At 41.6% G+C, this 14,029-nt stretch overlaps 1 protein-coding gene across 7 annotated transcripts; it reads left to right on the top strand.

Annotated features, from left to right (window-relative positions):
* The first annotated feature begins 6,487 nt into the window (after positions 1 to 6,487).
* LOC121780637 lies at positions 6,488 to 10,372 on the top strand. 7 transcript variants are annotated; one of them, XR_006046071.1, is made up of 5 exons: positions 6,488 to 6,707; positions 6,776 to 6,847; positions 6,983 to 7,513; positions 7,596 to 9,940; positions 10,024 to 10,372. XR_006046071.1 is itself a non-coding variant. In XM_042178253.1 (3 exons), exons 1-3 carry the CDS (start codon positions 7,322 to 7,324, stop codon positions 8,258 to 8,260), a joined length of 789 nt encoding a protein of 262 aa, XP_042034187.1. In that variant the 5' UTR covers positions 6,488 to 7,321; the 3' UTR covers positions 8,261 to 10,372. The 7 variants fall into 7 exon arrangements, 1 of the variants encoding a protein (XP_042034187.1); XR_006046070.1 differs by having other exon boundaries at positions 6,776 to 7,513; XR_006046067.1 differs by having other exon boundaries at positions 6,488 to 6,847.
* The last annotated feature ends 3,657 nt before the right edge of the window (positions 10,373 to 14,029 follow it).

Here is a 14,029-nt window from a genome sequence, read left to right as displayed (position 1 = left end):
GTTGTCAAGTAGAACAACATTTTCTGTTTCCACCTCTTGAAGTCGGGTCCTCCAAACTTGGAGGGCTTCTCGGCGGGAGGCATCATCCACGGCATCAAAGGCACCGAGCATGGTCCTTGATATGGATCGTTCATGTTGGCTCCAATTGAGCCTCCAAAATTCGTGTTGAGCGTATTGCCCCCCACATATGTGTGGCCCATAGATGACCCCACATTCGTGTTGGGGTGAATAAGGAGCAGTTGTTTGATGAATTATGCCACTTGCGTTGCATAGTTCTTCAAACGGAGATACATATTCGCCTCCTCTATCACTTCGGATCATTTTGATTTACAACCAAGTTGATTCTCAACTTCGTTCTTATAATTCTTGAACGCTTCTATTGTTTCATCTTTGCTTTTCAAAAGATAGATGTAGCAATATCTTGTGCAATCATCTATAAAGGTGATAAAGTACTTTTTACCACCTCTTGTTTACACAAATTTTAAGTCACATACATCGGTGTGAATTAATTCAAGGGGTTTCGTGTTTCTTTCAAATGAATGAAACGTTAATTTACCCATTTTGGCTTCAAGACAAATCTCACATTTATTTTTACTATAAACTTCACTTGCTTTTAGTAAATCAAGATTACTAATCTTTTAATGGTGTTTATATTTACATGTCCCAATCTACAATACCACAAGTTTGAATACTCAATCAAGTAAGTAGATGCATTGTTATGGATAGCCAAAGGCTTTGGAACAAGGCTCGTAGCCACACTGAGCTTAAAAAGTCCATCGGTTACATAACCTTTTTCGAGGGACTTTACAAACTTATACAATACAAACCTATCGGATTCAAATACAAGTTTAAAACCCTTATTAACTAGTATAGATCCCGAGACTAGGTTCTTTCGGATGTCAGAAACATGCAGCACATCCTTCAAGGTGATGCAAACGCCAGATGTCATTTTGAGGATCACATCCCCAGTTCCTTTCACTTCGGATGATGCTTGATTCCCTATGCTGATCTTCCCCCCATCAACAGGATTGTAGGTTGAAAACGTACTCCTATCGGCACAAACATGAGCGGTTGCTCTAGTGTCGATGTATCAACTTCCTATGTTTTCAATCAAGTTGGCCTATTCAGTGACCACGGCAATGAGGTCATTCTCGTCCCAGTCTTTGAACTCCTTTTCGACGACGTGGGCAGCAAGCTTCTTGTTCTTGCTACGGCAATCCTTGGCGAAGTGACCCGATTTGCCACTTTTGTAGCAGTCGCCTTTCACCGGTTGCTTTGCCGTGCCTTTGTCCTTTGACGTTGGACGATTTGGGCGAGGACATTTGTTGGAGGGACCGCCTCGCTCCAACAAGTTGGCCTTGGCTTCAAAAGAGCCATGGCCTCTAGCCTTTTGGTCATTTTTGCGCACGTCACATTCAATGCGCAACTTCACGATCAGTTCTTCAAGGGTCATTTCCTTTCGCTTGTGCTTAAGGTAGCTCTTGAAGTCCTACCAACTAGGTGGAAGCTTCTCAATTATCGTGCCAGAAGTAAAGTTTTCTGGCAAGATCATCCCCTCGGCGGCGAGTTCGTGGATGATTATTTGGAACTCTTGTACTTGGTCTATCACTTGTCTTGAATCGACTAATTTGTAGTCCAAGTACTTAGCTATTACAAACTTTTTAGTACATGCATCATTCTACGGTACTTTTTCTCGAGGTTTTCCCAAATTTATTTAGATGTGGTTACATTAGAGTATACATTGTAGAGGCTATCATCTAATGCACTTAAAATGAAATTTTTACATAGATAATCCCCTTTGTGCCATGCGCCGTAGTTGGAGAAGACCTCCAACCTTGTCTCTTGATCGCTTAGCGTGGGCGGCTCGTCTTCCTTGAGATAGTGCATGACCCCCAATGTTGTCAAGTAGAACAACATTTTCTGTTTCCACCTCTTGAAGTCGGGTCCTCCAAACTTGGAGGGCTTCTCGGCGGGAGGCATCATCCACGGCATCAAAGGCACCGAGCATGGTCCTTGATATGGATCGTTCATGTTGGCTCCAGTTGAGCCTCCAAAATTCGTGTTGAGCGTATTGTCCCCACATATGTGTGGCCCATAGATGACCCCACATTCGTGTTGGGGTGAATAAGGAGCAGTTGTTTGATGAATTATGCTACTTGCATTGCATAGTTCTTCAAACGGGGCTACATATTACCTCCTCTATCACTTCGAATCATTTTAATTTATAACCAAGTTGATTCTCAACTTCGTTCTTATAATTCTTGAACGCTTCTATTGTTTCATCTTTGCTTTTCAAAAGATAGATGTAGCAATATCTTGTACAATCATCTATAAAGGTGATAAAGTACTTTTTACCACCTCTTGTTTACACAAATTTTAAGTCACATACATTGGTGTGAATTAATTCAAGGGGTTTCGTGTTTCTTTCAACTGAATGAAACGCTAATTTAGCCATTTTGGCTTCAAGACAAATCTCACATTTATTTTTACTATAAACTTCACTTGCCTTTAGTAAATCAAGATTTACTAGTCTTTTAATGGCGTTTATATTTACATGTCCCAATCTACAATACCACAAGTTTGAATACTCAATCAAGTAAGTAGATGCATTGTTATTGATAGCCAAAGGCTTTGGAACAAGGCGCGTAGCCACACTGAGCTTAAAAAGTCCATCGGTTACATTACCTTTTCCGAGGGATTTTACAAACTTATACAATACAAACCTATCGGATTCAAATACCAGTTTAAAACCCTTATTAACTAGTATAGATCCCGAGACTAGGTTCTTTCGGATGTCAGACACATGCAGCACATCCTTCAAGGTGATGTAGCGCCAGATGTCATTTTGAGGATCACATCTCCAGTTCCTTTCACTTCGGATGATGCTTGATTCCTCATGTTGATCTTACTCCCATCAACAGGATTGTAGGTTGAAAACTTGCTCCTATCGGCACAAACATGAGCGGTTGCTCCAGTGTCGATGTATCAACTTCCTTTGTTTTCAATCAAGTTGGCCTTTTCAGTGACCACGGCAATGAGGTCATTCTCGTCCCAGTCTTTGAACTCCTTTTCGACGACGTGGGCAGCAGGCTTCTTGTTCTTGCTACGGCAATCCTTGGCGAAGTTACCAGGTTTGCCACATTTGTAGCAGTCGCATTTCACCGATTACTTTGCCTTGCCTTTGTCCTTTGACGTTGGACGATTTGGGCGATGACGTTTGTTGGAGGGACCGCCTCGCTCCAACAAGTTGGCCCTGGCTTCAAAGGAGCCATGGCCTCTAGCCTTTTGGTCATTTTTGCGCACGTCAGATTCAGTGCGCAACTTCACGATCAGTTCTTCAGGGGTCATTTCCTTTCGCTTGTGCTTAAGGTATCTCTTGAAGTCCTTCCAACTAGGTGGAATCTTCTCAATTATCGTGCCAAAAGTAAAGTTTTCTGGTAAGATCATCCCCTCGGCGGCGAGTTTGTGGATGGTTTTTTGGAACTCTTGTACTTGGTCTATCACTGGTCTTGAATCGACCATTTTGTAGTCCAAGTACTTAGATATTACAAACTTTTTAGTACCGGCATCATTACTACGGTACTTTTTCTCTAGGTTTTCCCACATTTATTTTGATGTGATTACATTAGAGTATACATTGTAGAGGCTATCATCTAATGCACTTAAAATGAAATTTTTACATAGATAATCCCCTTTGTGCCATGCGCCGTAGTCGGAGAAGACCTCCAACCTTGTCTCTTGATCGCTTGGCGTGGGCGGCTCGTCTTCCTTGAGATAGTGCATGACCCCCAATTTTGTCAAGTAGAACAACATTTTCTGTTTCCACCTCTTGAAGTCGGGTCCTCCAAACTTGGAGGGCTTCTCGGCGGGAGGCATCATCCACGGCATCAAAGGCACCGAGCATGGTCCTTGATATGGATCGTTCATGTTGGCTCCAATTGAGCCTCCAAAATTCGTGTTGAGCGTATTGCCCCCCACATATGTGTGGCCCATAGATGACTCCACATTGTGTTGATCTCAATAGATCCAACACTCGATCCATTAAAGGATTCAAAGGAACCACTAAAAGTTGAACCTATCGACCCACCAAAGGTGGATCCAGTGGACGCCCCAAAGGGGTTGTCCTATACCGAAGAGGTATTTGAGGCAGAAAAGGGAGTGCCTTGACCCATCAAGGTTGATGAGAAAGCGGCAGCAGTGAAGGCGGCGGTGGCCGGAACAGTGGAGGCGGTGGTGACCGGAACAGTGGAGGCGGTGGTGGCCGGAGTAGTGGCAGCGGAGGTGTTGGCGTTGGTCGACATCTTCAAGCAAAGGATTAGATTTCGATAGTTTTAAGTTCATTTAAGGTTCAATCCTTCAACGACAAGTATATCTCTTCTTGCGATTGATGGAGGCATGACTGGAATTACAAGAGATAAACAAAACTGGGCGTAATACAACCCAAGAAGGAAGAACATAAACTGAAAATACAATGAAAACAATGAAATCAAACTTAGCCGAGTCGAGGAAAGTCTTCTTTCTGCAAGACGAGATACGGCCCGGTAGTGCTCTCGGTTTGGCGTGTCGTCCCCGAAGATAAAACGGCAACTTCGTCATAGTTGACGATGTGTCATGCCACTGGTCTCACTGACTAAGCGTTGGTCCAAAACATTAAGTTTGGGCCCAAGCAGCAAGCCCAAAGACCAATTGCCAAGATCCAAGGGCACGGGCACGGGCACGGCTCGGCGCGCGTGTGCGTGCGTGTGGGCTTCTTCAACCCATCTTAGTCCACTATAATTATTAAGTGTAGTAAAGTCACTTAATAAATACACATTAAAAAATGTGTCTAATCTCCTATGTGGGATAATTAACACTAGTTAATTACTACCTAAGCTTTAATCTCATAGCTTTATTAAAAGCTACAATGTGACCAATTTTAATCCACTTTTTCTCACTCACCGGGAATCGGATTTGAGAAAGTGAATATACTACAGTCATCTATGCGGAACGTAGATCGACGCTATATCATTTAATTTCCATAAATTAAATGTCTCGTCACATTTATTATTGGTTAAATTTCGTTGACCGGGCATCTTAAATTCAAGATTCCAATAGATCATTCAATTACGATCTTGTAGTTATTATTAGCTTTCCAGAATTTTCTTTCTAAACTAGTTTTTCACCTGCCTACATGTGTACTTCTCTTATAAGTTTCTCAATTGACCTAAAAATGACAATATTATGAAGGAAGGTACTCTAAGTCTCTAACTACAAAGTGTCGTACACTGAATAAAAGTATATATTTGTCGTCAAAAAAATTCACCGATTTATTTTCCTTGCATCTTTTTTCTTTGCAATCGATAACAATATTTTAAAATGTGCTTAGTCTTTTAACAAAAGTTATACTCCATTAGAATAGTGTTTGACAAAAACATACAGAAGTTATAAACTTTAATAGAAATATGAAAAATTTAAAACTTTGGTTTACCAATTAAAAGGAGTAGAACTAACTTACTAAACTTAAATCGATCATGGAATAAAGAGAAAAGAGGCGGCAAAATTTAGGTGTGAACGCTAAATAAAAGAAAATGGGCTTCCATCTTACTGGCTGTCAACTAGTAATTTTGTAGGCCCAACAAACAAGAAATAATGAATACATCTTTGTTGGTGGGCCTGAAAAGGCGATGCCATGTAGGAACAATGGGGATGGGTCACCAATATGGAGCTTTTGTTTGTCAATTAAATTCAGCCCAAAGATATATGTATTGGGTTTCTAGCCAAGCATTCACAAGAGTTCCTAAATATATTAGCTAAAACTGTTTGAAAAAACTGTGAACTTTTAATACACGAATTTGTAATATTTTTTGGTTTTCTTTTGAACTTTTAATTTTTAAGTACATGAACTTTGAGTTGGTCTGATCAATTTTGGTTAAATTAAAGATTATGTGGAATACACTTAACATGTTACCATCCACGTGTCAAAAGCTAGAAAGTTACCTCGAAAAACAAATCAACTTCAATTTAAAGCTCATGCGGAGTTACACTTAGTTATTTGCCACAATGGACTATTGACAAACACGTTTGCTTCAACCTAAAGAAAAATATATTTTAGGTAAAAATCAGAAATGCTCAAAGTTCATGAATTTATATTAAAGATAGTTGAAATAGTGGTGGGAATTGTGAATCTAATAATTACTTGAAAAAGTTTGTTTTTGTCTTATAGCCTTCACGGCATGTGATAATACTCTTTTTGTTTCTTCATAGTTAAATCATTTCTTTTTTTACTCATTTTTGAAAAATCATAAATAAATAATTAAAATAGAGAAAAATTAAAGTAAGAGCCTGTTCGCTAATGCGGGTGAATTCTCTTCGTTCGGTGTTCATTAGTATATTATGGTCGACCCTCGATATCCGGTCCGGGCCGTACTGTTGTCTTTGACTTTCCCATTAAATAATTAATGAACCCCCCTGGTTAATTGAAATCTTCAGCGCTATAGTGTACCAATAATTGAGTGCAAACTACCCATTTTGTTCCTGAAATATTTTCATTCCCCCCACACCAACCATTTTGCCGTCATTTCAAAATCAAACCCTCTCTCATTCTCTCACTATCCTTCTCTAGCTGTCTGCTTCGCATTTTCCGGATCTGCTGTGTGTCTTCACCCACGACTACTGACACCGGAGCGGGGGTTGGTTCGTCGGCGACCCGCAGTGCAGTGCAAACGTAGGTAAGACGTTGTTGAAGGTGATTCGTGCTTTTCTCCGCTTGGCTTATATTGTGGCTTCCAATTGTAAGATCCGATCGGGATGAGTTGTGGACATCTCGAAGAACAACTCCAGCTTTCTCTATGGCGGTCGTGTGAGTAAGGTATGTTTACGTTACCGTTCGGGGTCATACTGTTTAACATGTGAAAACACTATTGCGGTTTATGTGTGCTCGGGGTTCTCCAATGTGTGTAATACTTACGTGTTGAGTTAAACGGCCCATTTGTTGGTGTCTTAGATGAGAAACCATACCAGTAACTACTATCGGCTGTACATGGTGTTAGAAGATGTTATCAATGTTTACCGAGTTGAAACCGCGATACTCGTACATAGATATATCGCCGCTAGTAGCAGACGGCAACGCCGGGCCATTGTTGACCAGGTTAGACACTACAGCGTGATTAATAGGATGCCATTGCAAATCAAGCATCTAGACCGTTTGGTGGGTGTAACGGATTACGATTGTGTGGCTAACCTACGGATGGACCGGAATACTTTTGGGCGTCTTTGTTGAATCCTATCAGATCGGGCTGGGTTAATCACAGGCAAGTGCGTCGGTGTTAAAGAACATGTGGCTATGTTTTTGTGTCTCCTTGCTCACCACCAAAAGAACCGCGTCGTCAAGTTTCGGTTCTGGCGATCCGGTTCCACCGTGTCGCACTATGTGAATAAAGTATTGGCTGCGGTCCTAAGCCTACACGAGGTCCTTCTGACCAAACTTGTTCCCGTTGCAGACGACTGTACTGACAATCGATGGATGTGGTTTAAGGTTTGCAATATAGGTGGTTTAATTTGTTTTTTTGAATAACTAACGAGATAAACTGACCGGGGGAAATGATTTGTGTCATTAGTGTTGTCTTGGAGCGCTTGATGGCACCCACATCAACGTGTTGGTCGGGAATACAGATAAGCCGAGATATCAGACACGAAAGGGCCAGATTACGACAAACACTTTGGCGGTGTGCGACCGGAACATGCAGTTCGTGTTCATACTTCCTGGTTGGGAGGGTTCTGCCGGTGATTCTCAGGTTTTACGCGATGCCGTTTGTCGTGTTCCTGGGTTTAAGGTACCTCAAGGTAAGGCGCAAGTAAAAACCTCGGCGCGAATAGTCACTCCGTCGATTGATTTTATCTAATGTTTGTAGTTTGTTATTACCTTTGCGACAATGGGTATGCAAATAGCAATGGGTTCTTGACTCCGTACAAGGGTGTGCGATATCATCTGAAGGAATGTGGGCCATGCAACGAGGCGCCGCAAAATCCAAAGGAGATGTTCAATATGCGACATACAAAAGCGAGGAATGTCATCGAGCGTGCCTTCGCCGTGTTGAAGATGTGTTGGGGTATCCTTCGGTCAGCTTCGTATTATCCGATCCAAACTCAAATTAGGCTGATTATGGCTTGTTTTTTGTTTCATAACTATATCCGTCGAGAAATGCCCGTTGACCCCATCGAAGCACAATTACATGGTGTCGACGAAATCCCGAATATTCATTGCGATACAGAAGTTGATTAGGTAGAAAACGTTGAGCCAACGGCTGCTTGGTAAGCATTTCGGGATCAATTAGTTGAACGGATGTGGAATAGTAGTCATCGTGGGCAGTAACCACAATATGATCTTTCCATAGGACAAACACGTTAATCGTTGTCGTGTATTTTGACTATTTTATTATGTATTTTTTAGAGGAACCCCCTCAATTTTTTCAATTTTGGTACGATTTTATGATTGGCTTTTCGTTGTGATTTCATGTTGCATTCTTTTTTTGCAGTGTTTGTGAATCAGATATGAGTTTGGAAGATATCACCCCACATTGCGTTTGTGGCCAAGGACAAATGTCTTTGAAAATGCACCGGAAAAACAGCAAAAAACGCGGGACGCTTCTACTACAAATGTCACAAGAATCTGGATCATCCAGGCGCGTTCAAGTGGACCAACAAGTACATTCATCCACATCTCACGGGACCTGTCGGAGGAGTCGAAGTTCCGATGACAACCCACTATTTGCCGGCAAACTATGAATCAAAACACACCAAATGCCCTTGCCATCTGCAATGCGGCAACGTAAACAAATGGTGGATGCCGTCGTCGATTGTGCTGGGCTTCATGGCAGTGGTGCTTGTGTTGCTTGGTGTTGTTATTGGTAAAATTAGCTGATATATGGCAACAAATGTTTATAACAATATTTCCTACTGAATACCGATTGATAAATGCATAAGGGAATGTGGTAGTACTTATCACATTTCATACTAACACATTTTCATCAAACCACACGCGAAACAAAGTTCAAAAAATGATACTACAAACATCCATGCAAACATACATCAACCATAATACAAATAAACATACTACTAATACTGACACTAGGCACGTTCAAACCACACGTAGAAGGTGATCTCGTCAGCGTTCACTAACTTGAAATGGCAACGGTCCCCCTCAACTAAACGATTTGCACGCCTGAAACTCTTCCACCCGTGTTTGACCAAGATTGTAGAGTTGTTGTACAAGAGAGTGCGTCGCCAGGTATCATCTTCGGTGATGAAATAAATTTGAATATGCAGTTGCCAGAAAGCAAACGGTATCTCGAGAGTACCGGAAAAATTCGATCTCGTCATGTTAACAACAAACGTTGGACGACCATCTATATCGAGTGCACCCTGATCGTGGGGTAGGAATACTTTAGTCAACAATGCATTAATTCACATACTATAAAAACTCACCTCTCTTCTCTATTTCTTTCATTTTCACCAAGTATCGCCTAATACCCCCATCACTCCGTCCACTTCCATCCACCATCCCAACTTGCCGCCGGCTAAGAAAGACAAAGACATCCTTCTTCCGATTCTGCCCGAGTGTTATGACAGTGGCTTACCCTACTCCCAAGGCCGCTACCTTTACTTCAAACAATGGGCGCCAAAGGACGACAAGATGTTGCTTGATTTCATGATCATGGCTAAGGAAAAGGCGAAGGCTACCGGTCGTCATGAAGATTTCTCTGATGAGTTTGCAAGAAGTGCGAAGGATGTGCTAAGTGAGAAGTTTGAGTGATACCAAGGATGTCGGGATATCAAGGACCGCGTCGACTTTCTATGCCAACGGTACAAGTCATTCACGTTTGTGATTAACTACCCAGGCACCGAGTGGGATGTCGAGGAGTACGTGAAGGCCTCAGATGAGACGTGGGAAGAAATGATAATAGTGAGTATCTGCATTATGTAACAAGATGGGAACTAATTCTCCCCAAACCCTAATTTGTAACTCATTCTTCGTTTTTTTTGCAGCCCGAGTATGCCAAACTGTGCCGTCTTTTTAAGCCAACGGATGGGGATGATGACGATGTCGCCGCCGTTGCTAACTCTGGGCCATCCACTAGTGGGGTGTGAAAACATGTTTATGCTTTGTAGTCTATCGAAGTATGCATGTTATGTAGTATGTAGTGGTTTGTGTGGTGTTAAGTACGTGTGTCGAAGTTATATGTGATTGTTATGTGTAGTATGTGGGTTTTTTTAGGATTGGTGTGTATGTTATGTGTCAACAGCGTCGACGTAACCATTGTTAATGCCGTCGGATTTGTATGTTGATTGCCTTAATTTTGGGGAAATGGTGAAAGGAATCAACATTTCCGGTTAAGAAGTTGTCGTATGCGGCCTACAAACCCATTTGTAGATTAATCCCCAACTTAACACATTTTTGGTTGACACTAATAAAACAAAACTAAAAAAAATGCAACATTCATTCCACCGCGGCTAACATGAATTACAAATGTACAAAATGGACACATATTCATCTTCCATACACATATTGACGCCGAGGATGACATGCTAAACACCACATCTCTTCCATGGAGATGTGCAATCAATGCAAGTCCTTGTGGTTAGTGGTGCATTATCGATGTTCGTAAGAAATCTCAAGGAAGATTTGGAGCAACTACCAATATTATTGAGCTCGATAGATTTGACACATGCATGAGAGAATATGGTGTTCGGTCCAAGAAGGATATGCACAATCTACCCACCACGGCTTTTTTGATGCAAGTGGATAGGTGGTTGACAATTCAATGCATTATTTGGGAGAGTAATGATGGAAATGTGGGTAATTGTCGATCAAAAAGATTTCGTACTAGCTATTTGTGTATACATACATGTACTACTTATAAGGCAATATTATCTTAACACCTAAAGCCAACATGCAACCGTTTCATGCTCCACTCACCGTGATGAACGTCTGAAAGAGCCAAAGTGTTGCAGGTGTCGCGTCAAGCAAAGTATGTATTCAACTAATAAGGATAGAAAATCCCAGCTAATCCTGAACCTGGCTATCAATAATTCCTCAACCCACTTCTACTGACAAGTATAGTGGATGTAAGGGTCGAATCCCACAGAGATGAATGCGCTTTGGTAATTGTGGTGATATTCTGGAAAGGTTGGTTAGCTACCACGCTTTGGGTTGAGATTCTAACTAGGCAAGAATTTAAGATGGTACTCAACTGACTAGGAGGGGTGAATGATGTTTGATAAGCGGCTGTGTACGTGAGAATGGGGGAACATTATGTCTCTGAAAATATGTGGAAGGTACGGGATTACTATAAAAGGCTAAACGGAATATCAGAGAAAAAGTGGTAGTTAAGTGACTAGGCCTACAGATATGAAAAGTACCGGCTGAAAAGTAAATGACAAAGCAAAAAGTAGTTAAAAAGCAAAAGTGGTCCCAAACTTGGATGGAGATGTTATCTTCTTCGACATGAATTGGATCAGATCAACAAACCCAGATTAATGGACAAGAACTGCAGATTAACAACTTCGGAAACACAGATCTAACAATTTAAACTTCAAATCGAAAGTTTAAACTAACAAAACTGATATTGCGCTTACTGGGTGACATGCAAGGTGGCAGAAATCACGTAAGCTAGGCTTCCACACTTAACCATTTCAAATCTAGAATCTAACAGCTATCTAAACTCATGAACTCAGATCTATCAATTCGGAAATGAAAACATGCTTGCAAAACTTGGAAATTACCGAAACAGTTAGATCTAAGCTATCTATGCAGAAAGAAACTGAATCAAACAAGAACCGATGCACAAAAACAACTTCATAACATAAAAACGTTCGGATCTCAACCAAAATACTTCGAAATCAGAAAGTATTGAAAAACGCAACAGATCCAATGTAAGAAAAACAAGTAATATTAACTACGAAAGCAAGTAAGATTGTTTTGCCACTCCGGGCGATGAAACTGCTGACACTACGATCACACTAGCTGGAACGAGAGAATGCGGAACTCCGATTAACTGATGGAACTCTTAGGTGATCATGGTTGTGGCGAGGAACAAGAATATGAAGGACAATTCTGAAGGAACTGATCTGCCGAGAGAGAGAACTACTCTAACTAAGAGTGTTTTCCTAAGGTTGGTGATTGTCTCTCTTTCCAAGTGGCTCCCTTTTATATGGAGGCCCTACCCTTGATTTTTAGGGTAGACTCTCTTCGCAAAATGACCCTTTTGCCCTTACTTGTGGCTGTTCTTCCCAGCAATCCTTCTTCTCCATCTCGAGCCCTCTTTTTGGCATGCATACTGGTCAGTATGACAACATTCTGACGCCCTTTTCTCCTGAGTTGTCCGAGCCTTTCTATATTGACTAGAACCCTTTCCCTGCACACTTTAGCAACTGCTTTGCAGATATATTCCAATTATGCACGTTATACTGATCAGTAACCAAGGCCTAGAATACGACTTATCAAACTGCTCACACTTACCACATGCTTGTCCTCAAGAGTGAAGAACAAACAAAAAGAAAATAAGTCGAATTCTCGCCTGGTTACTCCCTGACCGACCCTATCCTACACTAGACTCTAAACTATGACGCAAAGAAAACACATAAACAAAGACAACACACATAAAAGACAAAAGAAACACTTAAACATGTTAATCGAGCTATATTTTCAACCCTCCATCCCCTTCGGATCAGGTGCAATCCGGTCTTAGACAGCCTTGAACTTCCGTCGCCCCCCTTTTCCTTCCCAGTCAGTACATCTACTCGTCAAGATCACCCATACTCATGGCCACACACTGGATTCGCTCAGTCACTCATTCCTCACCAGGGATGCTAGGACTGTTTTCTCTCAATATGCTAACCATGGATGCTTTGGACTCGGATTTCACGTGCAGCTCCTGAAGGTCTTTAAGGCTTGTAACGGGACTATTGGTTTGTAGCGTTTGGGGTGGATGTTCCTAAAGCTCAAAACTACTACTTATTTTGATGTGGGAGAACTGTGTGCATTTGAGTCTTCGGATGTTACTCCTCTTGGCTGGACATTTTCTGATATTGGTCTCCAACTGGTCAGTAGCGTCATGTGGCTTCGCCACCCTTATTCCTTCTCTTCTTTTTGTGGTCAAATATTTTCGACCATTTTCTTTGCATTTTCTCATTTTCTTCTGTGGCTTCGCCACCCTTATTCCTTCTTATCTTTTTGGGGCCTGGAATCTCTTCCTGGTCATTTTCTCCTTGCCTCTCTATTTCTTCCAGTTGGTTTTCTTCTTGTATGTCCAGCTGGCCAGTTGCTTTCTTGCCTTATGCCTCGCACACAAAGAGTCCCAGTGGCTAGGGGATCATATATGGGTATATACGGCTAGAAAGTGGGGGTTCTAAAGGTGTTTTTTTTAAGGGGGGTTTTCTACTGCCTTCAGGTCTTGCTACACGCGGTCACCTTACCCTAGACATCATGTGGCAGCCACTCTTTTCTTTTCTGAATTAGTGGAAAGTGGTTCCACTTTAGGCTTTTAACTCGCATTTTAAGAGGGCTTTTGTGTTTGGCTCCAATGATGGGTTTTTCTCTCATACTTGCATCATCTGTACTGACTAGGAGGTACTAAAGGGGGTGGTTTCCATCTTCCAGCATGTCCTATCTCCTTCAATTCCCCTCACCGCCAGTTCGAGGCAGTTGAGTTTTAAGCCCAATCAACACGCATAAGAAAGAAAAAAAACTAGAACTAGAAAGACATTAACACAAACACTAAACACATACTACACATATATACATGTCATACTGGCCGTTGCATCCCCCCTCCAACTTCACAAGTGTCTGCCCTCAGATAAGGCTGTGAAGTGGAAAAGGTAATGGCCAGTATGGCTAACACACAGACAAACCAAACACGAAAACACATGCTGTTTCTAAAAACTTCTCACACTTAGACTATATAATAGGCTAAGTGGGAGAATTAAAACCTAACAGAACCCAACAGACACAATTATATATATAAAACTCCTCACACTTAGGCTACGCAGTAGG

The sequence above is a fragment of the Salvia splendens genome, chromosome 20 (genome assembly GCF_004379255.2).
Source record: "Salvia splendens isolate huo1 chromosome 20, SspV2, whole genome shotgun sequence".
Taxonomy (NCBI): Eukaryota; Viridiplantae; Streptophyta; class Magnoliopsida; order Lamiales; family Lamiaceae; genus Salvia; species Salvia splendens.
This window is presented reverse-complemented; position numbering and strand designations above follow the sequence as displayed.

What these genes read in the sequence shown, in the direction of transcription:
- LOC121780637 (XM_042178253.1), top strand. Translation starts at nt 7,322, where the DNA reads ATGTTTTTGTGTCTCCTTGCTCACCACCAAAAGAACCGCGTCGTCAAG. An exon ending in ATCGATGGATGTGGTTTAAG is followed by an intron (nt 7,514 to 7,595) that starts GTTTGCAATATA and finishes TTGTGTCATTAG; the next exon opens with TGTTGTCTTGGAGCGCTTGA. An exon ending in TGGGTTTAAGGTACCTCAAG is followed by an intron (nt 7,822 to 7,889) that starts GTAAGGCGCAAG and finishes TAATGTTTGTAG; the next exon opens with TTTGTTATTACCTTTGCGAC.